The sequence below is a fragment of the Monodelphis domestica genome, chromosome 7 (genome assembly GCF_027887165.1).
Source record: "Monodelphis domestica isolate mMonDom1 chromosome 7, mMonDom1.pri, whole genome shotgun sequence".
Lineage (NCBI taxonomy): Eukaryota > Metazoa > Chordata > Mammalia > Didelphimorphia > Didelphidae > Monodelphis > Monodelphis domestica.
In genome coordinates, this window is record NC_077233.1 from 138,218,266 (window position 1) to 138,245,833 (window position 27,568).

Consider the following 27,568-nt stretch of genomic DNA (forward strand, 5'->3'; position numbering starts at 1 on the left):
CAATTACAATGAAAAAAATGTTCCTTCTAAGAGATTACTTTGGATACATAGGAAATGCACTGACTTTTTAAAGACATTTAGAGATATAAGCAAGGGCAAGTAATAGAAAAATACAGAAGAGTGGCAGGATATTATTAAAAGCTCTAAGCCTTAGAATGAACTGAGACTAACAAGGAAAACAGAACAACATAAAGAGCTTTTTTAAAAGCCATGTTGTCATAAAAGGAGGATCAAGGAAGGAATTAGACCATTCTTTGGTATGAAGTGAGGAGGCTATGTTCAGCTTATTTTTCTTCCCTTTTCTTTTTTAATAATGATCTTTAAATTTGGATAGAGAGATCAAAAATGGTTAGTAAGGATTTGAACCCAAGACAAATGGGAAGATAATAAAATAGCACCTAGTTGCTACCTGTTAATCAATAAAAATTAATTAAGCATTTATAAGTTCTAGGAATTATGCTAGGTGCTGGAGATGAGAATACAAAAATGTGAGTCTGTACACAAGGACGTTATATAGGAGGATATAACATTTCCACAAAGAAGTTTATACAGGAAATATACAAAATAAATATACAGTGATTCCAATAAGGAAAGGGTGAACATTAGCAATTATGAGAATCAAGAAAGGCCTCTTAAAGGAGTTGGCACTTGAAGGGAGCTAGCAGTTTCAAGACAAAAAGAAGTAGAAGAGAGTCTTCCAGACTTGTAGAAAGGAGTAGAAGCAGAAGGATGAAATATCATGTATAACAGCAAGTAAGCTGGTTTGGCTGAAGTTTAGAGCATATACTGGCGAACAATATAGAATCATTCTGGAAAATTAGGCTGGAGCCAGATGCAAAAGGGCTTTAATTGCTAAACAAAAGAGTTTGTGTTTTTCTTAAGGACAAAAGGGAGCAGATAGGCGTCTCAGTAGATAGAGTGCCAGACCTGGAGTCTGGAGATCCCAGGTTCAATTATGGCCTTGGACACTTCCTAGATGTGTGAATTTGGGCAGGTCATTTAATCCAGATTGCCAATCCTTAACGCTCTTCTGCCTTGATACTTAATATCAACTCTAAGATAGAATGTAAGTTGTTTTTTATTTGTTTTTTTTTTAAGTTTAGCTATCACCCTGATTTTCTTTTTTTCAAAAATTATTCTTTTTGTTATCATTAATTTGATAATTAGCAAACATGAGTATCCCTAAATACTCATGAGTATCCCTAAATACTAGGAGCAGAAAAAGAATATCACACACGACACCACAAATCTTCACCATGAATAGCTTGACTTTTTTTTTTTTTAAACCCTCACCTTATGCCTTAGAGTCAAGACTGTGTATTGACTCTAAGGCAGAAGAATGGTAAGGGCTAGGCAATGGGGGTTAAGTGACTTGCTCAGGGTCACACAGCTGGGAAGTATCTGAGGTCAGATTTGAACTTAGAACCTCCTGTCTCTAGGCCTGACTCTCAATCCACTGAGCCACCCAGCTGCCCTCCCTATAACTTGACTTTTTAAAAAGTAAAGGTAACAAATTCAACATGGTCGTCTCCAAAACAGTCTTGTCTGTATCTCCCTCTAAATTTTCTTTCTTCTATGCATTTTAAGTGATTAATTTTTTATTTTCTTCTTCATTTCAACATCACTAAAGCCATGTGTTTTCTTTATAACTCTTCCTCCTGTACACATACACACACACTCATACTCACTCAGCCCCCCCCTTCTCTTGTAACAAATACATATATTGAAGCAAAGCAAATTCTTATATTGACTATTCCTAAAGATGTATGTTTCATTCTGCATCCATGATTTGTCATCTCGGAAGCATGATTTATCACTGGTCTTTTAGAATTGTGTTTGGTCATTGCATCAATCAAAGTTTTTAAAAGTATTTCAGAGTTTCTTTCTTTTAAAATGAAATCATTATGTAAATTTTTCCCTTCATTAGTTCATATAGAAGAGAAGTTTCTATGGTCTCTCTGAATCTGTGTCTTTGGTCATTTCATACAGGCAGCAATACTCCATTTCATTGCTATATCAAAATTTGATCATCATTCTCTAATTGGTGGACACTCTCTTTGATCTTTTTGGAATATAAACTTAATAGTGGTAACATTGGATGAAAGGATTTGCACAGATTAATGACATTGGAGATATAATTCCAAATTTGTTTCCCAGAATAACTAGACCATTTCATAACTATTACAATAGTTTTCTCAACTTTCCTCCAACAATTAGCATTTTCCTTGTTTTCCCCATCTTTACCAATTTGTTAGCATGAGGTGGAATCTCAGAGTTGTTTTAATTTGTACTTCTCTTATTAGTTATTTGGATCATCTTTTCATATGGCTGTAGATAACTTGCATTTCTTTTTTTGAAGACTGCTTATTCATATATTTTGGTTATTTATCTATTGGGAAATGGCCTTTATTCTCATTATATTTTTGGACCAATTTCTTATATATCTTGGATATCAGACCTTTGTCACAGTGAAGTTTGCTACAAAGATTTTTTCCAAGTTAATTTTCCTTTCTAATTTTAACTGCATTTATTTTGCTCATGCAAAATCTTTTTAATTATATCTACACAAAATTGTCCATTTTATCTTCTGTGCTGATCTTATGATCAGACCTTGTCTGTTCAAAAACGGTTCCACTATCCATAACTGTGAAAGGTATATCCTTTCCAGTTTTTTAATTTTATTTATTTTGTTTGTTTGCTTGCTTATTTGTAGTAAGTTAAAACTTGATAGGGATAAGTATAAATTCCTATACTTATGCAGTTATGTTTTTTATTTAAATTTTTCAGTTTTTATAATTCTGAACTTTTGACAATAATTTAAAAACACGAGTATTTCCAGATACACAAAAGAATAGAATGAGAAGAGGACACATGAAAGTATGAATCTCTATTATTTTACAGCATTTAAAAAAATAATATAGTAAATTCATTATTTTCAAAGCTTGCTAATCTATCTGATGGAGAGAATGGAAGATTCATGGGGCAGATTTATATCTATATTTTTAAATATAGCCAATGTATAGATTTGTTTTGCAGGACTATTCTTATTTGATACATAGAAGACGTGTTTTTCATTTTGGGGGAAGAGACTTGTGAGCAAGAAGGGGACTAATGATAGTAGTGCCCCCCAAAAAGAGAGAAGATAATCACTGTAGCGTTTTTTTTTTTAAAGCACAGAAGAGAAAAGGACATTCAGAGATAAACAAGCAAGGTTTGAAATGAACATGTTGAACTTTGAGTAGATAAAGTTGAAAAGTCAGTGCAGTTGTAATTAGAGGGGAAACAGTTGACTAGGAAAATATCTCAACATTTAAAGACTTATGAATTCTAAACAACGTTAATAGCCAACCACATAACTTTCTTCTTTTCTTGACTAGTATCAGGGTATCCCCCTCGATATGAGAATATGGTATAATTTTGTGGTGAGATACTTGTGACATGTTTGACCCTAATTCATCCTTAGGTCTGAAATACTGCCTTAATTAAATCTGTTATCAGATAGCAGTCACTGTATTAATTATATGGCAAAGGGGTACAATATCCATATTGTGCACTAGGTGGTGCTCGAGTCCACCACCAGCCTAGTGGCATCCTCAGTTTCTCTCTGGTTCATGAAAGGGATAGTTTCCCTAAAAAGAAATTATCCTACTGTCCACCAGATGGCAGTCAACCTGCAAAATGTTTCTCCTAACTCCCACGAGGAGGCTATGCTTTGGTTGTGGCTTGGTACCTTTTGGACAAATCCTCGCTTGACAAGTCTGAAATAAATCTAGGGGATATAACAGAATCTTGATCAAAATTTTAAACTATTAAATGGCTATAAGTAGCTCATACATTCCACGCCTCACCTGAGCTCCTTCTCTCTGATTACAGTCATCTGCATTCACAGGGCTCAGATAGTTAAAAGTTATGATCTTATAGTTTACTGTACATTAGGTTGAGGTGGAAAGGAACTAGATCAAGTGCTCCTATGGAAACATTTGCCTCCAGCCATCTTTCAAATCACTTTTGTTTATCTTCTCAGATATGCAAGAGTATCTGAGGGGACTCCTGACCATTTACTAATGGAAAAGGAATTAAGGAAAAAGGATGTCTGTCATTTCAGTCATGAAGTAGAAACAAGGGAAAGCAGGGAATACCATAAAGGAAATCAGATCCCTCCTTTGCTGCACCAATGCAATAGGATCCACAATAGATAGGGGCCTCAGCATTCTAGAACATTCTCTGCTTGTGACTTCTAGTCCCCATTCTTGGATGCTTTATCTTCAGAGCAATATTGGTTACAGTTTCTGCGTCACTCCAAGTGGTCCTGGGGTCACTGGCCCCCATACCCACCACTCACTTAGCAGCCTGGAAGTTCATATTTAAAGTAGAAGAAAGAAAGCCAGACTAGGACAGGATACAGAATGTGTATCCCTTTCTCCTGCTGTAGGACTTTTTTTTTAATGACAAATAGGAGTTTAATAACTGGCTTTCCAAAAAATAATGTACATAAGATATACTTCTAAGTCTAATATGCCTTTTCAACATTTTCTCCATCACTTTCTTAAGTCTAGACAATCTGCAAAATAAATGAAGACCTAACTCATAGCCTTTACCAATTTTTAGGTGTAGTTACTCACACTGAAAATTTAACAATTAACTTTCACAAGCTAGTTTTATCTGGTTGTAACACATGCTTGAGCACAAATTACATACAGAAGGGTCTCTCACAATTTTTCTGGTTCATATTCCTACCAAAGAGAACTCTAAGAAAGTCAGTATCTGATTCTTTTTAAAATTTTATTTTTATTCTGACCTTAATAGAAATAAAATAAGCTTTCCATGAGCATAGTAAGTAGAAGGGCATTCTATATTAAACTACAAATCTCTATTATTTAGAGCTTGCCTTATTTTTAAAATATATAATGAATTCAATATGAAATTTTCAATGCTTCCATACTTGTCAATGATTCCTTCTGGTCTTTCTTATATTCTCTTCCCTTTTGGCAAGGAATGGGCAAGTAGGAAGAAACCCTATTTCAACCTTCTTTCTCTCTCCACTCCACCAACCCTTCATATTAGGAAAAAAGAAAAAGGGGGCAGCTGGGTGGCTCAGTGGATTGAGAGCCAGGCCTAGAGACAGGAGGTCATATGTTCAAATCTAGCCTTAGATGCTTCCCAGCTGTGTGACCCTGGGCAAGTCACTTGACCCCCATTGCCTAGCCCTTACCATTCTTCTGCCTTGGAGCCAATACACAGTATTGACTCCAAGATGGAAGGTAAGGGTTTTAAAAAAAAAAAGGAAAAGAAAATTCTTGTACCAAATATGGATAATCAAGAAAACACAAATTCCCATATTAGTCATATTCATAATATATTTTAATCTGCATCTCAAGTCTGTTACCTCTTTTTATAATGTGGATGGCATGCTCTATCATCAGTCCTCTGCAGTTGTAGTTGGTCAATTCGCTAATCAGAGTTCTTAATTTTTTCAAAGTTGTCTTTACAGTGTTATTTTTTTTAAAAAACCTTATCTTCCATCTTAGAATCAATCCTGGTTATTGGTTCTAAGGCAGAAGAGTGGTAAGGGCTAGGCAACAGGGGTTAAGTGACTTGCCCAGGGTCACACAGCTAGGAAGTGTCTGAGGTCATATTTGAATCCAGGACCTCCCATCTCTGGGCCTGACTTTCAATCTACTGAGCAAACCAACTGCTCCCTACAGTGTTACTGTTGATGAATACATTATTGTCCTGGTAATTTTTATTTCTCTTTGCTTCAATTCTTACAAGTCTCTCTGGCTTTTCCTTAAATTATCCCTTTCATCACTTCTTTTGACCCAATAGTCATTAAAATCATATATTCTAATTTGTTCATCCATTCTCCATTTTATAGGCACTCCCTTAATTTTCAGTTCTCTGCCACTTCACAAATATTTTTGTATTTGTTAGTCCTTTTCCTCTTTTTTTGATATCTTTAGAGTCCAGGCCTAGAAATAATATTACTGAATCAAAGGGTATATACATAGTTAAGTGACTTTAGGGGTGTAATTCCAAATTGTTTTCCATTTAGAACATTTAGCTGAACCAGATAAATTGGCAACCTCAGAGTTGCTTTAATTAAACATTTTTCTAATTAATAATTTGGAATCATTTTACATTGTTCTTGATAGCTTAGATTTCTTCTTTTGAAAAGAGACTGTTTTAGCAAAAGAACTGACTGTTCATATTTGACTATTTGTCTATTGGGAATGGTTCTTGTTCTTGTAAATTTAAAACAGTTTCTTTTATATTTCAGATATGATAACTTTATCAAAGAAACTTGCTGCAAAGATTTTTTCCCCGTTAATGCATTTCTTTTTTATTTTAATTGCATTGGTGGGGCAGCTAGATTGCTCATAGAGAGCCAGACCTTGAGATAGGAGATCATAGGTTCAAATCTGTCCTCTGTTAAGATTAAAATTAGTTTCTCTGCTAAAAGTATTATATTTTATGAAGTTTATTAAAGATTATTAGAATTAAGAAATAAAGAAAATACAAAATAAGAAAAGCACATGCCTAGGCCCAGAGCCCATTCACAACCACTTACTCTACATCTTGCCTGCTAGGTAGAGAGCCACGTGTGCTTAGAAGCTGAAGCAGGGAGAGGGTAGGTGGTACAGTCAGTTTAAATACAAATTGTGTTCTCGCACTCAGGTGAGGACTCAGGGTGATATTATAAGGACTTCTGGGAATTGAAGTCTGGGGTTCAAATCTCCATTTTACACCTCATCCACTTCCTAACTGTGTGACCCTGGACAAATCACTTAATCCCAATTGCTTACCCCTTGCCACCCTTATGCCCAGAAACTGATACATAACATTGATTTTAATACATAATTTAAGGGATTTTTTCCCCTAAATTTTAATTGCATTGGTTTTGTTTGTGCAAAAACTTTTTAACTTTATGAAGTTATAGTTTATGAAATTTTTCTTAAATATTTTATGAAATTATATTTTTTCTTATGATCTTCTCTATCCCTTTTTTCATGAACTTTCCCCCACCCATAATTTCTTCTTTAAATATTTTATTTTTCCCAATTGCATGTAAAAACAATTTTTAACATTTTTTAATTTTAAACTTGAAATTCTCTTCTTTCCCTTCGTCCCCTACACTCTCCTTGAGATGACAAGCAATTTGATATAGATTATACATATGCAATCATGCAAGATGCATTTCCATGCTAGTCATGTTGTGAAAGAAAAACAGACCAAAAAAAAAAGAAAAAAATTAAGAAATTGGAAAGAATGTTTTGACCTGCATTCAGATTTTGATTTTTTCTCTGGAGATGGATAATATTTTTCATCATGAATTCTTTGGAATTGTCTTGAAAAATCATTGTATCCCTAAGAATACCCAAGTTATTCACAATTGTTCATTGAACAAATATTGCTGTTGCTGTTATGTTTCCCTAGTTCTTCTCTTTTCACTATCAGTTCATGTAAATCTTTCCAGATTTTTCTGAAACCCTCCTGCTCATCATTTCTAAGAGCACTATAGTTTTCCATTATACACATATCCCATAACTTGTTCAGCTATTTCTCAATTGATGGACATCCCCTCAATTTCCAATACTTTGATACCACAAAAATAGTAGTTGTGAATATTTTTGTAGAAATCTTGTAAAAACTTTGTAAAAATCTTGGGGGTGGTAGGTGACTCTGTGGATAGAGTACCAGACATGAAAACCAGAGATCCTAGGTTCAAATATGGCCTCAGATACTTCCCAGCTGTGTGACATTCAACAAGTAATTTAACTCCATTTGCCTGGCCATTACCCCTCTTCCACCTTGGAACCAATACTCAATATCAGTACTAAAACAAAAAGTAAAAGTTTTTGGTTTTGTTTTTTACTGCATCTCTTTAGGATATAGATCTAGTAATGGTATTGCTGGGTCAAAGGGTATGCACAGGTTTATAGGTTTAGGGGCATAGTTCCAAATTGCTTTTTACTATGCTCAAAGGTCTTTAAAAGACTGCCTGCCCTTTGATCCAACCATACCACTGCTGGGTTTATACCCCAAGGAGATAATAAGGAAAAAGACTTGTACTAAAATATTTATAGCTGCACTCTTTGTGGTGGCCAAAAATTGGAAAATGAGGGGATGACCTCCAATTGGGGAATGGCTGAACAAATTGTGGTACATATTGGTGATGGAATACTATTGTGCTAAAAGGAATAATAAAGTGGAGGAATTCCATGTGAACTGGAACCACTTCCAGGAATTGATGCAGAGTGAAAGGAGCAGAACCAGGAGAACCTTATACACAGAGACTGATACACTGTAGCACAGTCTAATGTAGTGAACTTCTCTACTTGTAGCAATGTAATGATCCAGGACAATTATGAGGGACTTATGAGAAAGGATGCTATCCACATCCAGAGAAAGAACTGTGGGAAATAGTGGGAAAGAAAGAGAAGAAAAACAACTGCTTGATGACATGGGTTGATGGGGATATGATTGGGGACATAGACTCTAAACGATCACCCTAGTGCAAATATCAATAATATGGAAATAGATCTTGATCAATGACACATGTAAAACCCAGTGGATCTCAGTGTTGGCTACAGGAGGGGGGTAGGAGAAGGGGAGGGAAAGAACATGAATCACATAACCATGGGAAATTTTTCTTAATCAATTAAATAAAATGTAATAAATAAATAAACAAATTGCTTTGCAGAATGGTTGTCAGTTCACAATTCCACCAAGAGTATGTTAGTGTCCTAATTTTCCCACATTCCCTCTAACATTTATCATTTTCCTTTTATGTCATGAGTCAATCTAGTAGGTGTGAGTTGTTTTCAGAGCTATTTCAATTTGCATTTCTCTAATCAATAGTGATTTAGAACATTTTTCATATGACCACATATAGCTTTGATTTCTTCATCTGAAAACTGCCTGATCATATTCTTTGACCATTTATCATTTGGAGAATGACTTGTATCCTTATAAATTTGTCTCAATTCTCTATATATTTGAGAAATGAGGCATTTATCAGAGACACTTGCTATAAAAAATTTTTTTCTAGCTTTCTGCTTTCCTTCTAATCTTGACTGTATGGGTTTTGTTTGTACAAAACCTTTTTAATTTAATGTCAAAATTATCCGTGTTATATCTTATAATGCTCTCTGTCTCTCATTTGCTCATAAATTCTTTCTTTATCCATAGATCTAACAGGTAAACTATTCCATGCTCCCCTAATTTGTTTATGGTGTCATCCTTTATGTCTAAATCATGTTATCTGCTTTGACCTTATCTTGGTATATATGTAAGATGTTGGTCTATACTTAGTTTCTGTCAAACTGTTTTCCTAGCATTTTTTGTCAAATAGTGAGTCTTGTCCCAAAGCTTCGATCTTTGGATTTATCAAATACTGGATTACTATGGTCATTTACTATTGTGTATTGTTTACCTAATCCATTCCACTGAACTACCATTCTATTTCTTAGCCAATACCAGATTGCTTTGATGATTACTGCTTGATAATAGTTTGAAAATGGTACAGCTAGTCTACTGTCCACATTTTTTTTCATTAATTCCCTTGATATTCTTGATCTTTTGTTCTTCCAGATGAAATTTGGTTGGTATGGTACAAAATAAGATAATTAATTTAGGTAGAATTGTCTTTTTTATTATACTGGGTCAGTCTACCAAGAGTAACTACTATTTTTCCATTTGTTTAAATCTGCCTTCCTTTGTATGAAAAGTATTTTATAATTGTGTTCATTTAGTTCTTGGGTTTATTTTGACAGATAGACTACCAAATATTTTATATTTTATATAGATGTTTTAAATGGAATTCCTTTTTCTAGCTCTTCCTGCTAGAATTTATTGGTAATAGATGGAAATATATTATACTGATGATTTATGTGGGTTTATTTTATATACTACAACCTTGCTAAAGTTGTTAATTTCTGGGGCACAGCTGGGGGGCTCAATGGATTGAGAGCAGGCCTAGAGACAGGAGGTCCTAGGTTCAAATCCGGCCTCACACACTGCCCTAGCTATGTGACTGGGCAAGTCACTTAACCCCTATTACCTAGCCCTTACCACTCTTCTGCCTTGGAACCAATACACAGTATTGATTGTCAGACAGAAAGTAAGGGTGTAAAAAAAAATTAATAAAGTTGTTAATTCCTTTAACTAATTTTTTAGTTGATTTACTAGGATTCTCTAAGTATATCATCATCATATCATCTGCAAAAAGTGACATTTTCGTTTTCTTATTGCCTATTCTAATTTCTTCCATTTCTTTTTCTTCTCTTATTTCTATAGCTAGCATTTCTAATACAATATTGTATAGTATTGGTAATAATGAATATCTTTACTTCACCCCTGATCTTATTAGGAAGGCTTCTACTTCATCATTACAGATTATATTTACTGATGGTTTTAGTTAGATACCACTTATATTAAGGAAAGCTCCATTTATTCCCATGCTTTCCAGTGTTTTTAACAGGAATGGGTGTTGTGTTTTTCAACAACTTTTTCAGTCTTTACTGAGATGATCATATGGTTTCTATTGGTTTTGTTATTAATATGGTCAATTAAGCTGATATTTCTTCTTATACTGAACCATCCCTGCATACCTGGCATAAATCTCATCCAGTTATAGTGTATGATCCTTGTGATATATTGCTATAACCTCCTTGTTAGTATTTTTAAAAATTTTACATCAATATTCATTAGGGAAATTGGACTATAATTTTCTTTCTCTGTTTTTGCTCTTCATGGTCTAGGGATCAACATCATGTTTATGTCATAAAAGGAATTTGGTAAAACTCTTTCTTGACCTATTTTCCAAATAGTTTATATAATATTAGAATTAATTGTTCTTTAAATGTTTGATTGAATTCACTTGTCCATCTGACTCTAGGGGGTTTTCTTAGGGACTTTTTCAATTTCTTTTTCTAAGATGGAATTATTTATTCTATTTCCTCTTCTGTTAATCTGGGTAATTTATATTTTTGTAAACATTTATCCATTTCATTATATTATCAGATTTAGTGGCATGTAATTGGGCAAAATAGCTTCTAATAATTGATTTAATTTCCTCTTCATTTGGTGGTGAATTTAGTCTTCATTTTTAACTCTGGTAATTTGTTTTTCTTCTTTCTTTTTAAAAATCAAATTAACCAAAAGTTTATCTATTTTAATTATTCCCTCCTCCCAAAACCAGCTCCTAGTCTTATTTATTATTAGTTCAAGGGTATTCTTTTTGTCTTATTAATCTCCCCTTTGATTTTTAGGAATTCCAATTTGGTAATAAATTGGGGGCTTTAAATTCATTCTTTTTCCTAAGCTTTTTTGGTTGCATGGCCAATTCAATTTTCTGCTCTTTATCTATTTTATTGATGTAAGCATTTTCCTAAGTAGTATTTGGGCTACATCCCATAAATTTTGGTGTTTTGTTGTTGTCATTCTCCTTAATGAAATTATTGATTGTTTCTATGATTTATTCTTTATCCTACTCATTCTTTAGGATTAGGTTAATTTGAAGGTATGTTTCTATGGCCCTTTACTGAATATATTTTTTGTTATATTATGATCTGAAGAGAATGCATTTAACATTTCTGTTTTTCTTCATTTGGTTGTGAGGTTTCAAAGCCCTGATATATGGTCATTTTTTGTGTAGATGCCATATATTACTGAGAAAAAGAGACATTCCTTTCTATTCCTCTTCAGTTTTCTAAAAAAGTTTATCAAAACTAACTTTTCTAAAATTCTATTCACACACCCCCAACTTCTTTCTTGTTTATTTTTTGGTTAGATTTATCAATATCTAAGAGGGAAAAGTTGAAATCCCCTATTAGTAGAGTTTCACTATTTTGTCTTGTAACTCATTTAACTTTTTCTTTAAAAAAACTGGATGAGAGAAAGAACTGTGGGAGTAGACATGCAGAAGAAAAATATATGATCAATCACATGGTTCAATGGGGATATGATTAGAGTTTTGATGTTAAAATATTTTAACTCTATTACAAATATGAATAATATAGAACTAGGTTTTGAATAATGATACATGTATAACTCAGTGGAATTGCTTGTCAGCTCCTGGAAGGGGGAGGTAAGAGAGGTGGGAAAAATCATGAATCATATAGACATGGAAAAATATTCTAAATAAATAAATTAAATTAAATAATAACTGGATGTTATGCCATTTGGTACATATATGTTTGGTATTGATATTACTTCATTGTCTATGGTATATTTTAGCAAGATGTAGTTTCCTTCCTTATCTCTTTTAATTAGATCTATTTTTTCTTTTTCTTTTTCTGAAAGTATGACTGCTACCCTTGCTTTTTTTACTTCAGCTGAAACACAATAGATTCTGCTCCATCCTCTTACCTTTACTCTGTGTGTGTCTCTGTTTCAACTCTGTTTTTATTGCAGAATTCTTGTTTTTAATCTACTCTACTATCTATTATTATGATGAATTCAACCCAATCACATTCACAGTTATGATTACAAACCATTCCCCTTCATCCTATTCCCCCCCCCCCCGTTTATCCTTCTCTCTCTATTTCTGTCTGTCTCTCTCATAGTCTAATAATTTTTAAATTATCTTTCCTAATGTTCCATGTAGATTATTTTTCCAATGAAATATTTCACATTTTATTCTATTTTTCAATCTTTTCATTTTGAATTATTGTTTCTTGATGTCTTATGGAGTCATTAACTTCTACTTGCCCAATTCTAATTTTTAAGAAATTATTTTCTTCATTGAACTTTTGTATCTCCTTTTCCATTTGACCAATTTTATTTTTTAAGAAATTTTTTCTTCTGTGAATTTTTGTACTTCTTTTTCCATTTTTTTGTGCTTCCTTTACTAACCTATTGACTCCTTTTTTTCATGATTCTGTTGCATCTCTCTCATTTCTTTTCCCAATTTTTCTTTAGACTTTGCATGCAGCTGTTTTTATTTTTGTCCTTTGGCAATTACTGAGTAGGAATAGAAAGAAGCATACATATTTACCAGTTCTGCATGATACCTTTACAAAAATTCATTGATTTTGATGGTTTTTCTCTTCTGAGTTTCTTCCCTGTAATCATAAAAACTTTCTATGGTCAGGGTATTTTTCTTTTGGCAGTCAGGGAAACCTAAATTTTCCAACCTATTTATTGACTTTTAACTTTATATTAAAATTGAGCTATGCTCCTGAGGTGAAGGGTCTACTGGTTCAAGTTTCAGATTTTTCATACTGCTATTTTCAGAGATTATTGTGGAAATTCATTAAGTTTTCAGTTCTTCCAAGATGGTATGATCTAAGGAAAGGTGTGGTCACTGCTCTTCTGATCTGTGCTCTAGTATGTGAATGACCACAAGCACTCTTTTCTGCCTTGGATCTGTGACCATTATCCCCACTCTCCTGTAACCAAATGCTCTAGTGCACTAGTGCCCCCCCCATCCTGGGATTGTGGTCAGTGTCTATGACCTGGATCCCCATTTGGGCAATGCAATTAACTCCAGCAAAGTGTACCCTGTAATCTTCTGATCAATATCTAGTCCCCTTACTGTCTATGGGCTAAAGCTATAAAGGTTGCTCCTGCTGCTAATTCTTTTGCCCCCAAGGAACTTGCAGCTGACTTGCCCAGGTCACCTAAGCTGTACTACACACCAATCTCACCTCAATGAGACAGATTTTCCTGTCAACTTTCTAAGTTGCCTTACATAGGAAAATTATTTCACCCTGTTCTTTTATTGGTTCTGCCATTCCGGGATTTGTTTTGTTTTGAAGTATTATTTTAAAGTTGTTTGGAGGGGAATTTGGGAGGTCTTGGGAGAGTTCCTACCTTATTCTTCCATCTTCCCCATCTGTAGTTCTGATAGGTATTTTCTCTTTTGCTCCTCTAATTTATTTATAATATGATCTTTTAGATCTCTATAATGTCTCTCAGTCCCCCCTTTAAAAATCAGGTTAGCTACTGTGAATTTTAAAACTACTCCACCCTAATCAGACCGTACTTTAGAAGATCTGATTTAGCTATTTCCTGATCAGTAACAATGGAGATACTTGGTTTAACAGAATCAAGTCTTGCGAACTCTACATTTCTCCACCCTACTCAGTTTAACAAGGTCAGGATGCCTGCACCATACTCAAAGATTTAATTATCTGAGAAAATGGCCTTCAACAGACATGTGCAGAAAATAGCAGACAGACCCCTGGGCTGTCCTAAGTCAAGCTAAGCTATCATTGGTACAGATGAGACACAGGAAAGTGACGTAAAACTATCTATATAAGGCACATCACTGGCTCTCTTCGCTCTCTTTCCCTGGAGAAGTGACTCTGGCTGGCAGAGTACTAGGCATTCCGACATCTTGGAGTGGTGACAGTTATTTGTCTGGGTTTGGCGGTGAGTTTGCCCTTGAGCTGATTCAGGTTTGGGCATCTTGGCTGAGCCTTTTTGGAGTTCAGGTTGATTCCTTCCTCCATCACACTCCAAAACCTTACTTTCTAGATCTCCTAATCTTTCCACCCTGTACTAGCCAGGTGGGAGAAAATCCTACTCCCTTTCCTTCTTCCTTCTTCTTAATCTCCTCCACTATATCAATTAAATCACCATAAAATTTCCAGCTGACTTGGGTATTTTATTATTTGGGATTTTCCCTGGCAACCAATTAAATTTAGATTTTTAGTCACAACGCTAAAATTATCCTTTACACTACATCTCCCTCAGGGTTCTAGGAGGTAACTGTGAGCTGCTGGAGGTCTTTCTCCTCTCTACTAACATCCCCAAGAACCATTGATAGCTATGTTCCTACTATGCTATTGGTAAAAACCATATGGCTGTGGTTTTGTTAGCGGCCAATAACTAAGTTTATTTAACTACTTAATATCAATTGCCTTTTTATAAGGGGATATTTACTCCAGAGATGCAAGAACCTTGTACAAATATTTTCCCCAACATCTTGGAGTCATACTCTCTCCTATACCACTTTAGTCTCTGGTGGAAGAGAGAGTAAAAGAAGAAGACTCAACTGAGTTCAGTTCCTTTATAGAATTGGCCACAGTGAATTAATGCCCATATGCAATATGACATGTTCATTATATTAGCATGGCCTATTCATAAGCAGACTACAGACTATTATTGAGTTTTTTTTTTCATTTCTCTAAATATTTAGTTCTATCTTTATTTCCTTAAAAAGCATTTTGTAATTGTATTTATATAGTTACTGTGTATAGCTTGCTAACTAGAATCCCAGGTATTTTACATACTTCATAGATATTTTAAATGAGGTTTCTTGATTTCTTCCTATTGAGCTTTGTTGCTAATATACAGAAATTATGCTGGCTTGCATGGATTTATTTTATATCCTGCAATTTTGGTAAAACTGTTGCTTAAATTAATTTAAAAAAAAACTCTTACCTTCTGCCTTAGAACCAATATTGAGCATCTCTTCTAAGGCAGAAGAGCAGTAAGAACTGGGAGATTGGGGTTAAGTAACTTGCACAGAGTTGCACAACTAGAATGTGTCTGAGGTTAGATTTGAACCTAAGATTTCCTCTCTCCAGACCTGACTCTATCCATTGAGCCACCTAGCTGCACCCCAGTTAATTTTTGTAAAGTTATCATACAGTCCTGATAAATATGTATACTTCTTTCTATTCCCACTCAGAAATTGTCAACAATCTATCATATCTCATTTCCATGTCCTTTACTTCTTTCTTTTTGTTAAATGTGTCTAGACTTAAGGATATTGGTCCCTTAGCTACTATAATTTTACTATTCTTCCTTGTAAATCATTTAACTTTTCCCTTATGTATTTAGGTTCTATGCCATTTGGTGCAAGTATATTGGGTATTAGTTCTCGTTATTGTAATATTTAAAGTTAGGAAGTTATTTATAACTTAGTAATTTTATTAAATCAAAAGTAGTAGTAGTAATAATAGTAGTAGTAGTAGTAGTAATAGTAGTGTAGTAGTAGTAATAGTAGTAGTAGTAGTAGTAATAGTAGTAGTTGTAGTAGTAGTAGTAATAGTAGTAGTAGTAGTAGTTGTAGTAATAGTAAAGAGAGGAAAAAGTAGGAGAGAAGTAGAGAGATACTTAGCTCTCTAATCTATTGGCCAACATAATAATGGACCTGTAGTTACAACCCAGCAAGACTCCACTCTGTTCCTCCATGTGCAAGCCAAAGACCAAGACAAGCTCCTGGTCTGAACTTGTAAGTTTTTTTTTTCTCCACCCACTAACTCTCACTCGTCACATGTCAGTAACCAACCATAGTTTCTTAATTTGCCTGGGCAGCCCGAGAGGGCAGTGCCTGTGGAATCAGTTTCCTGTCTCATTAATTTGTTGGTTCTTTAACTTCCTCTTCTGAGGCTCATCCATACCTGAATTTACTCAATAGTATTTGACCTCCAGGTCACTGGGAGATGATGTTAAAAAAAAAAAAGCAACATTGGAGAGAGAGAAATTTGCTTCCGACATTATGGTGCCTTTAAGAGTAATATAGTTTCCCTATTTACATTTTTTAAATCAAATCTTTTTTTTACTCTTCCTTTGTCTGAGATCGTGGTTACTCTCTGCTGCTTTTAGTTGAACTGAAGCATAATAGATTTTTCTCCTTATTTTAACTCTGTATGAATTTTCGTGTCTTAAGTGTATTTCTCATTTTAAAAATTTTAAAACAAAATAAAACCCTGTGGTTGGATTCATCCATTTAATCTATTATGCTATTCTCTTTTTTTTATCAGTGAGTTTATCCCATTCCCATTCACAGTTTTGATTTCTAATTGTATATTTCCATCCATGCTATTCTTATACTTTTATATTTCTTCATGCAAAAAAAAAGAAGGGATTGGAACAAGAGAAAAGCCTGCAAACTCTGCCTCTCTTCAGATCCCCTCACTCAGATGCCAATTACAGATTCATATCCTTTCTTTCTAATCTTCACTTTAAGGTCCACTCCAAGGTTAAACTTTGTTTTGCTTATGACCAAATCTCTCCCTGAATCTACTTTTCTTCTTATTCTCCACTATATTTGTCCCAGTATTACTTGTTCAGTATTTCTTTTTTTTTAAACCCTTATCTTCTGTCTTAGAACTAATCCTAAAACAGAAGAGCAGCAAGGGCTAGGAAATGGAGGTTAAGTGACTTGCCCAGAGTCACATACTGTAATAATTAAAATAGTTGAGGCCATAAACTGTAGTGATTAAAATAGTGGAAGACTTAAATTGTTGCAAATAAAGAGTGGATGAGTAAATTGTGACCGCAGAAAATATGTTTTCAAGACAGTGTCTTGTTTAAATCAAATATAAGGTGGTCGCCGGGGAAGAATTCCCGATTATTAAATATACCCAAGTCAGCTGGGTTTTATAGAGATTTTAATTAATACAAATGTGGAATTAAAGAAAAGGAGAGAAAGAGTAAGAGAGGAATAAGTATGAAGGGCCTTAGCCAAAAGGTCTAGACCTGAGTCTTAAGAGAGAGATCAGTCAGTCTTTAATTCACTCACCACAAGATTTGTCCAAAGCAAGAATATAGACACCAGTTCATACAGCCAGCCATCTCCAGAGAGAGATTCATCTGACTGTCCTCAAGAGATGGTTCTCAACAGTCTGTCCAAAGAGACTGTTTTTCCTCTCATATTTTCATCTCCTTATAAAGGGAATTTTCTCCTATGTCACCTCCCCTAAGTTCTCCCATCTACCAATCACAGTAGACGTTTTTCAAAGGACAGACCATTCTTAGTTCACATCTAAGAAGACTAATCTTTTGAGTAATTCACACCTGAGTAGACTAGAATCTCTGAGTAAGTTCTCACCTCTTTGCTCCTTGTAAGTTCACAAGTTGCCTGACCTTTATAGGTACTTAGCACCCTTTTGTATTAGTCCTAAAAATAGGCACAGCTTAAGAACTTTTTGTCTTATTATAAGTATGGGTTTAAGTACTTTTCATTGTTCAGCAAAGAATTTACAATTTTATCTTCCCCTAAGGCATGCTTAAGTATGGTGAAGTAGAGTTCTCACATTCCTGATCAAGTACCTTCACTGCCCAAATGGGGAATGGTCTTAACCCAACCTTATGAAGTAGGGTCTGGGAATTTTTTTAAGGTTTACAATCCTAACCTTATGAAGTAGAGTCTGAGAATTTTTAAGGTCTGAAGTCAAATTTGAACCCTGGTTCTCCAGATACCAAGCTTGACATTCTATCCACTGTGCTACTTAGCTTCCCCCTTTTCAGTATTTCTACATCAAACTCTGTGTATATTCCACCCTACTAATCAATTCAGATGAAAGTAAGGTTCAGGTAGCACCTGCTTCCCCTAAAACCCTAAAGCAGGGGTCCCCAAACTACAGCCTGCAGGCCACACATGTGGCCCCTTGAAGCCAATTATCTGGCCCCTACTGCACTTCCAGAAGGGGCACCGCTTTCATGGTGGTCAGTGAAAGGAGCACAGTACTCCTGGAGTACTGGATGTGTCAGTGCCGCAAAGCATGGCATCACTCACGTACAATACTACTTCTGGTGACATAATCCTTTGTGTGGCGCCTTATTCTGAACAAGAATGAGGCACCATGCAAAGGATTATGTGGCTGTACAATGGAAGATGTCAGCATGGTGAGTGGTGATCTGGGGGAGGGGATTCCGCACTGTGCATACTGCTGCCCGGTATAGTGGTGGCAGTGATGGGCCTGTGCAAATTGTGACAGGATCATCACAGCCAGTGCTGCAGCCTCCACTATCCCAGACAGCAGTATATAGTGTCATAGGCCCAGCACCACCTCCAGTATTGTATACAGTTATCAGATAGCAGTGATCTGGACTGTGACATCAGCGATGGGCCTTTACTGTAAGAAGCCCGCCACTGCCACTGGGTATTTTATAAGACACCCCCTGTTTTGGGGGGGTCAAATTAATATAAGACAGTGTCTTATTTTCAGGGAAACATGGTAGTACAATGGCCCCCCATATACCTCCAGATGCACAACATAATGGCCCTATAATAGGGGCTATAATAGTTGTGCATCTGGGGAAATATGGGGGCCATGTGTTTTTCATATTATGGTCTATAATTACAGATCCATAAATACGGACCACAAGAGGACACACACTAGTGTTGTGCCTTCTTTTTCTTGCCATGGAATCTGATTGCACCCATGCAATCAGATTCCTATGTGAGTTCACAGATCCCAGTGTGATTTGCACAGGCTTGTGTGAACTGGAAAGGTGGTGAAGGAACCGGCTCTGTAATCATGCCAGTTCCCACACTGCACCAGTGTGAACCTGAAGTAAAAGTGGAGTTCCACCAATATGGCTACTGGTGAGGCTGAAATGATGTGAACTGGGAAGGCTACATTGACTGGCAGTGCAGTCTGTATGCCTCTGTGTGGGCAAAATGATTGTTGGTATATTGTTTTTGTAGGACTGTGTATATATATATAATTCAGATTTGAAGAGCTTCATCTCCATGAACAGGACATACAGCTTTTCTGTAACCCCTTTTCTATTGACATTGAAAATGTGGAACCAAATGGAACTGGCTGAACTATAGAATTGTGGCTCTCTCCTCTGAGATATATCCTAATCTCAGGAATCATGCACTCAAAATGGCAACCATCTTTGGCAGCACTTATGTTTGTGAACAGACTTTTTCCAGAATGAAATATCTGAAATCTCCAACCAGATCTAGACTAACTGATGCACACTTGCATCACTTGTTACGGCTAGCAGTGACAAATATGGAACCGGACATTGACCACCTCATTAGCCAAAAGCAGGCCCATAGTTCCCATTAAAATACTGGTCAGTTTGTTGATTTAAATTTACTTGTTCTTTATTTTAAATATTGCATTTGTTCCCATTTTTTTTACTTTAAAATAAGATATGTGCAGTGTGCATAGGGATTTGTTCATAGTTTGTTTGTTTGTTTGTTTTTATAGTCCAGCCTTCCAATGGTCTGAGGGACAGTGAACTGGCCCCTTGTGTAAAAAGTTTGAGGACCCTGGCCCTAAATCCTTATTTGAATAGTCTTCTTATATACCCTGATTATGAAATAGTAAGCACCTCTCTCTTCTCCTTTCTTCCTTACTGTATTCCTTTCCCATTCCCTTTTTCAGTTAAGACTATCAAAGCAACAAAATCATTCTCGGAGCATATAGAGTACCAGGTACATAGTCATAGGCCTTAGCCTCCATCTATGTTCACTCTGTCCTCTAATTCTAATAGGTTTTGGCAGTTTTTATTAATGCTTTCTTGAAATGCAGCATCTTGGTCCTTTTTTGATAACTTTCAGGTAATCCAGTGGGGTATATGGGGTGGTGGGATGGGTGAGTGGGTGTGAATGTGTGGGTGTATTTTACCCTTGATCAGTTTTTCAGGTCATTCTTTTTATATGAAATGTCTTACATTTTATCTTTTTCTAGTCTTTTAATTTTGTTCTAATTTTTCTTCTTGTATCATGAAGTCACTTCTGTTTTATCCTAATTTTCAGGGAGTATGTTACTACTTCTTGTACAGAGCTTTAAATTCTTTCTTCTAGACCTCTTATTCATTATTTTTTATTTTTGTTCTAATCCATTTTTTTTACATCATTTAAAAACTTTTCCTTCATCTCTTCCAGGAATTCGAATTGATCTTTTGACCATGTGTTTTTGTTTGAGGCTTTGCTTGCAATTGTTGAGGAGTTATTCTCTTCTTTTAGGTTTGTGTCTTGGGTATCCCTGGCTCCTCCCTAATGCTCTTTATTGATGTCTTTTTTGTTTACACATTCTTTTAGCCTTACTTCCTAAATTAATGCTTTGTGTTTGAGCCAAGCTCTATGTACTTTTAGAGGAAATGTTGGGGCCTGGTTTGATCCTGATCTATATTATCTAGGTGGTGTGACAAGGAAATCACTTTAAAAGACTGATATATATTAATTTAAGGTTGCCAAGGAATTCAGCTATGTAATTCCTAAATGAAAACTCAAATCAGCAGTCAACCTTTTATGGAGTTTAATTACAAACAGGAGGAAGAAAGGTATTAGAGCTAGAGAGAGAGAGGGAGAGAGAAAGGGGAGAGAAGGGAATAGGGCTTAAATACCCCTTCTGTTTAGGCTGGGTCAAAAGGCCCAAGCCCTTAGATAGCTGAGGCAAAGAAAAGAGATCAGTCCCTATCACTCACATGACCAAAATGGAGAAACAGTCTCAGGGGCCTCCACCTCCAGCTTCCTTCAGAGCAAGCTTCTCAGAGCACAACCTCTCAGAGCAAAACCTCTCCAACCAACCACCATCAGTCCTCAGACCCCCGCTATCTTTAAGGAAAACATCCAAGTTCCCTCCCCTCAGTTCTCACATCTACCAATCACTGTCCATGTCTTCCCTGTGCCAGTGGTGGCTCTAGCTTGCTTTGCACATGTCTGTTGAAGGTCATATTCTCAAATAATTAAATCTTGATCCTTTGCTGTAGCCCTTCCTAAATCCTATTACCCTGAGTAGGGTGGAGATTGGAATAATTAAATTTTGATCTATGCTGCAGCCCTTCCTAAATCCTGTTACCCTGAGTAGGGTGGAGATTGGAATAATTAAATTTTGATCTATGCTGCAGCCCTTTCCATTGTTCAGCAAAAGGTTTCTGTCCTAAAGTAATCTTAAGAAGGGAGGAGGAGGAACCTCCCTTGCCAATGGGGTTCACATTCCAATAGAGTTCCCACTATCAGTAGGAAATTCCCTACAAGCATGAAATTTCCCAATGGTGAAATTTCCAACATTTATAAGTCTAAGAAATTTTAAGGTTTACAGTGGTTATAATGATATTTTCTCTGAAATTTTCTCTGTGTTCTTCAAGGATCTAAGATCCTCAAAGGGCTGCAAAAACAACCCACTGTAATTCCTTTTGACTTTCTTAATTACTCTTTGATCTGGTGCTTTTCCTTGATCCTAGTTGGAATAGTTATGGGAGAGTTGGGCTGCTTCTTACTCTTCCATCTTGCCAGTCTCCTGACTCATGTTTCCCAGAGTCTCTCTGGCTAGTATAATCCACAAAATCTCTGCGATTCATAACCATACCCCAGAAAAGCCTTGGAATATTACTATATTGTTTATTTTGCTTTCCCAAATGGGGACTTAAGTTCTACTGCAAGAATACAAGCTAATAAAACGTCAACTTTATTACAGCTTATATTTAACCCAGGAATTCTTATGTGGTCCAGGTACTCCTAGGAACCTTTTCAGGAGGACTATGAAGTCAAAACTACTTTATACTAAGACATTTAAATTTCTAATATGGTAAATATCAATAGCTATAACCTATACAAACAAAAGATCTTTGGGGTTGGGTCCTCAATTTTTTTAACTTTTAACTTTGGTCTTAGAATCAATTCTGTATATTGGTTCCAAGGCAGAAAAGTGGTAAAGGCTAGGCAATGGGGTTAATGACTTGACCTAGGTCACACAGCTAGGAAGTATCTACTGCCAGATCTTAACCAGAAACCTCCTGTCCCTCAATCCACTGAACCATCTAGAGGCAAGTCACTTACCCCCATTAGTCCTTTACTGCTCTTCTATCTTGGAACCAATATACAATATTGATTCTAAGACAGAAGGAAATGTTTTTTAAAGCGGAGGGGAGTGGGGGATGTTATAAAGGAGTTCTAAAACCAATGTTAAAAGAAATCTTGGTTTGGGCATTGTCCTGATTGATAAAGGAAATTCAGGAAAGGAAAGGTTTAAAGGATTTGATTTAGCTCACCAAAGTACTGGATGGGCCAGCCTTGATTCAAGCTGTGCAATGCTTTTTATAGATAGGAGTAAGCAACTTCCATATAAGGGTAAAGGCATTTTGATTGGTGCAGGTAATATGAGGAGATGGGTTTAGTCCTACCTCACCTCCTTCCTGAGTGTTTTGATTGGTTCATGTAATTATGAGGAGATGGGATTAGGGCCACCTTAGCTCCTCCCTCATTATAGTAAAATGGATAGATGAGGTTAGTGAGCATTTGCCCTGCCATCTTATGAAAGCTAACTGACACATTCAAATTTTTTAACAAGGTTTTAAAATGGAGTCACCCAGACTGACTCAGTACAAATAACTGACTTTAAACACCAAAAAAAATCAGTTGATTAAATACAATATAATTTTAAGAATGAGTTCCTACAAAAAAACTCCTTGTCTGTCAGGAAAACTCTCCTCCCTTTTTCATAAAGTACCTTCCCCATTGTTGTGACTCTTGGACCCACAAAGTCTACAGCACTTGTGAAAAAATAGGTTCAGGTTGTTCCTTGATGCATATGGTTTCCTGCTAGTCTAATAGCAGCAAGGAGAATGTCTATGGGTTTAAAGGGAAAAAAGGTTTGTATCCCTGTTGAAGCCCTAGGCAGGATTTCTTGGGTTTTTTCCTTAATATGTTTCTTTCTTTCTGCTCTTACTCCGTGATGTATAGGTGGTCTCTGATGCTTTGTCTCCTTTGTCTCTTATTCTTACTGAGATTATCTTCAGAGAGTGAATGATGTAGTAATCTGTAGGTATCCTTCACTTCATCTGACTGTCACTATCATCTCTCTGATGCTAGCCCCTCAGTGCCTTTACATTCTTCCAGAGCTACATGTATGTACAAAGTAGAAATAGGCATAAATATTAGAGGATAGATAATGAGGTCAGTTATGGATTGAGTTAGAGATACCAACAAGACATCCAGTCATCTAAACATTGAAGATGTCTAGCAATAAGCTGATGTAAAACTCAGGTTCTATGGAGAAGTTGGAGCTATTTACATAGGTCTGGGAGTCATGTTCTCAGAGATGATAAATGAAGCCAAAGTAGTAGATGCAATTACTAATGGATAGAAAAAAGAAAGAATTAAAGAAGCCCAAGACAAAACTTTGTAAGTAATATAATAAAAAGAGCACTGGACTTAGACCTGTCTTTGAATTGGGCAAGCCTCTCTGACCCTTAATTGCTTCATCTGTATAACGAAGACAGTAATGCCTGGTTATATCACTGGTCTGTTGTTATTATCAAATAAGATAATATCCATGTCAGTATTTGTAAACCATCAATGAATTATTTTAAATATTTTGCCTATGCCAGCTATTTTTTCATAAGGCTTTCATCAAAAATGATTTGTTAATTTTAAGGTTTTCACTTTGGTAACCCTTTTATATTTCAGTTAATCAACAAGTATTTGTTAATATATACTGACGTATAATGGTGTATTGTTTTTTTTTTTTGTTAAGATTGGAGACCCAAAATATTTTACAACCTCAGACAGAAGAAAGGGTCAGAGGTGTGAAGTAAAGTTATATGATGAAACAGAGCCTTCTTTTGCAATGCTTTGGTAAGCTGACTTCCATTTTGAAGCATGAATGAAAACAGAAGTTAAAATAAAAGAATAAGGAGGGAGTCTGGGTAGCTCAGTGGATTGAGAGCCAGGCCTAGAGAAAGGAGGTTCTAAGTTCAAATGTGGCCTCAGATACTTCCCAGCTGTGTGACCCTGAGCAAGTCACTTAACCCCCATTGCCTAGCCCTCACCACTCTTCTGCCTTGGAACCAATACACAGTATTGATTTCAAAATGGAAGATAAGAGAAAGAAGAAAATGTGTAGTTAGAAATGAATAAAGGATAATTTCTGATTTGTGAATTAAATATTATATGAAATAGATGGATTAATTGCCCATAACACAGGAGAAAATAATAAGATAGCAGGCTAGGTATAACTTGAACATTCATTTACTTCCACTAGAAAAAAGGTGAGAGTGTAGTTTACTAAAATAAAAAAAAAATTAGAATGGGAATCAATACAGTGTAGAGTTATTTCCTTTACACATGTTTCTAGTAGATTTTTTTTAGCTTAAATAAATATTAATGTAAGGAGTAATTCTGCCAATATTTGTATCTGCAAAATTGTATTACCTCTCAATAATTTTACAAAGAATATGAACAGGTCAGTAGGACTGACATCGCCAAAAGCTGTAAACAGTATTCTTTTAAATATTAATTTTTCCTAACATACTCATCCTTTTATTAATTTCCTTTTATTCAGTTGGGATAATGAATCTATCCTACTTGCACAGAGTTGGATACCACGAGAAACAGGTATCATACTCAGTAGTTATACTAAATATTTTTATATTGTTCTGACCCATAAGTATAAAACAAATACTAAAATAATAAGAAAATGGCTTTTTTCCTTACAGTTATATTTGCTGCAGATATCAGAATAAATTTTGATAAATTTCGAAACTGTATGACTGCCACTGTCATCTCAAAAACCATTATTACAGCTAACCCAGGTAAAGATCTTTAAAATGCCCTTTCTTCTGAAATTTACTTTTGTAGAGTCTAATTATGTGTACAATGTCAATGAATGTAAATGAAGTTTGAATTTTAAGTGAGTAAGAAATAAAAGTGAATGTTGCCAATTTGATTATTTTAATGTTCTCATAAGGACTAACACTAGAATGATAGATTATACCTTTGAAAGTTTTAAATTAATCAATCCACAAGCATTTCTTAACGACTTACTTTGCTCTATGTACTGTGCTAAGCACTGGAAACAAAAAAAAAAATCCCTACTCTCAAAGAGCTTTTGGGGAAAAGCAAAAAAACAAACAAACCGTTTTTCACTACAGGGAAAACTAGATTAATAATCTAAATCACATTAATCTGGACTATTTGTCAGTGATAAAGAGTCTTTGTGAACCATTTTAATTAATATATAAGGGGGCAGCTGGGTGGCTCAGTGGATTGAGAGTCAGGCCTAGAAATAGGAGGTCCTAGGTTCAAATCTGGCCTCAGACACTTCCCAGATATGTGACCCTGGGCAAGTCACTTGACCCCCATCGCCTAGCCCTTACTGCTCTTCTGCCTTGGAGCCAATCCAAGACGGAAGGTGAGTGTTTAAAAAAATAAAATAAAATAAAAATAAATTAATATATAAAACTATTTGAGAGAGAAGGCCAATCTGAATTATTTTTTAAAATCTAAATTACATTATTTAAGCCAGTAGCATCAAAATGAAATAGAAATAATCATTGTGGGATGCATTTTTACTTTGAAAACCATAAATTATATTATACGTTTTGTTGTATTTTGTTAAACATTTTTTAATTTTATATATTAAAAATATTATATATGTATATATATTTTTAAACCCTTATCCTCTGTCTTAGAATTAATACTGTGTATTGGTTCCAAGGCAGAAGAGCAGTAGAGCCTAGGCCAGTGATAGGCAACCTTTTGAGCTTGGTGTATCAAAATTCACCAAAAAACTGAGCATAACTTGGGTGGGTGTGTCACTTTGAATAAAAAACCATAATTTCATAATACTTATAGTTTAAATAACAAAAATATATAATTGTAATATATAACTGTATTTGATAAACCAAAAACTAATTATTTAACTTACCTGCTTAGTAAGACTTCTTTGTTCATCTGTCAGTCAGTTTCTTTTGTTGGTCTTGATATAATTTAATTCATGTGGGGTGCCGTGAACTAAGATAAGTGAAGGAGAGGGGAAATTCTTAACTAACCTGTCTATTAGTGCCTTTTTTGTTGCTGAATTTCATTGACTAAATCTTCAGTTGGAGGTTGGTATTTTGTACACTTCAAGCCAAATCAAGCACTTCTAACTTTATCTGTCAACCTGTTTCTTTTGTTGGTTTTGATATTATTTAATGCTAAGAATAAGGTCTCCCAAAAATACATAGAGGAAAAAATTGTGAGTAAAGCTATTGCTATATTTTTCAGGGTGCTAAAAGTGTCTGGTAAGTGGTTCCAAGCCCCGCCCAGCCCCTCCCCAGCCAGCTGGCCAGAGGCACCAGAAGCCCCTTCCACATGCATGACTCCTCTCCCCCATCCCAGAGAGCTCCATGTGCCTCAGCCCCCTGGTGTGCACTGACCTTGGCTGGCCACCCACCCGCCCCCATGACCAGCTCATGGAGCAGCCCTCCTCCCCACTAACCCTAACCCTACACCCCCCATCCTCCACCCCCTGTGTGGCTCCGGAGCCTGAGGTGCAGAAGAGCCCACATGTGGCCACGTGTCATAGAAAATGGCTATGTGTGTCAGTGCTGACATACATATCGTAGGTTCGCCATCACAGGCCTAGGCAGTGGAGGTTGTGACTTGCCCAAGGTCACACAGCTAGGAAGTATCTGAGGCCAGATTTGAATGTAGGATTTCCTATCTCTAGGCCTAGTTCTCAACCCACTGAGCTACCCAGCTGCCCCCTCTAATTATATTTTAATTTAGTTCCAACAGCACTTCACAGTTTTGCTAGTTGGAAGAGTTTGACACTTGTGATTTTAAATCAACTTAGTTCCTTTATTTTAAGATGAAAGTAGTATTAAGATTAGCCTTTTCTTCCAAATAATAGAAATTAGTTTAGTTTAACATTATTAGTCCAATTTTATGCAAAATTCTGCTCCTTTCATAAATGGTCATTTAATTGTTGAAAGGAGCAAAAAAAAGAACATATGTGTGAGAAAAGCAGTTTGAGACCTTTCTGAAGACCTAAGAGAAAATTGCCTCATTATGCTGAGCCTGTTTAAAAGTAATGTAAAAGCACAATTACTGACAGAAGATGCAGAGATGGCTCCAAGGCATTGTTGTCCAGCAGCACAC

At 35.6% G+C, this 27,568-nt stretch overlaps 1 protein-coding gene across 1 annotated transcript in view; it reads left to right on the forward strand.

Moving 5' to 3' along the window:
- MEIOB (meiosis specific with OB-fold) overlaps nucleotides 1-27,568 on the forward strand; it is a 60,141-nt gene that overhangs the window by 16,909 nt on the left and 15,664 nt on the right. The window contains exons 7-9 of the mRNA XM_001365539.4: nucleotides 24,180-24,280; nucleotides 24,987-25,039; nucleotides 25,141-25,236. Coding sequence (XP_001365576.2) covers nucleotides 24,180-24,280; nucleotides 24,987-25,039; nucleotides 25,141-25,236 — 250 coding nt within the window. The remainder of the gene's footprint in view (nucleotides 1-24,179; nucleotides 24,281-24,986; nucleotides 25,040-25,140; nucleotides 25,237-27,568) is intronic.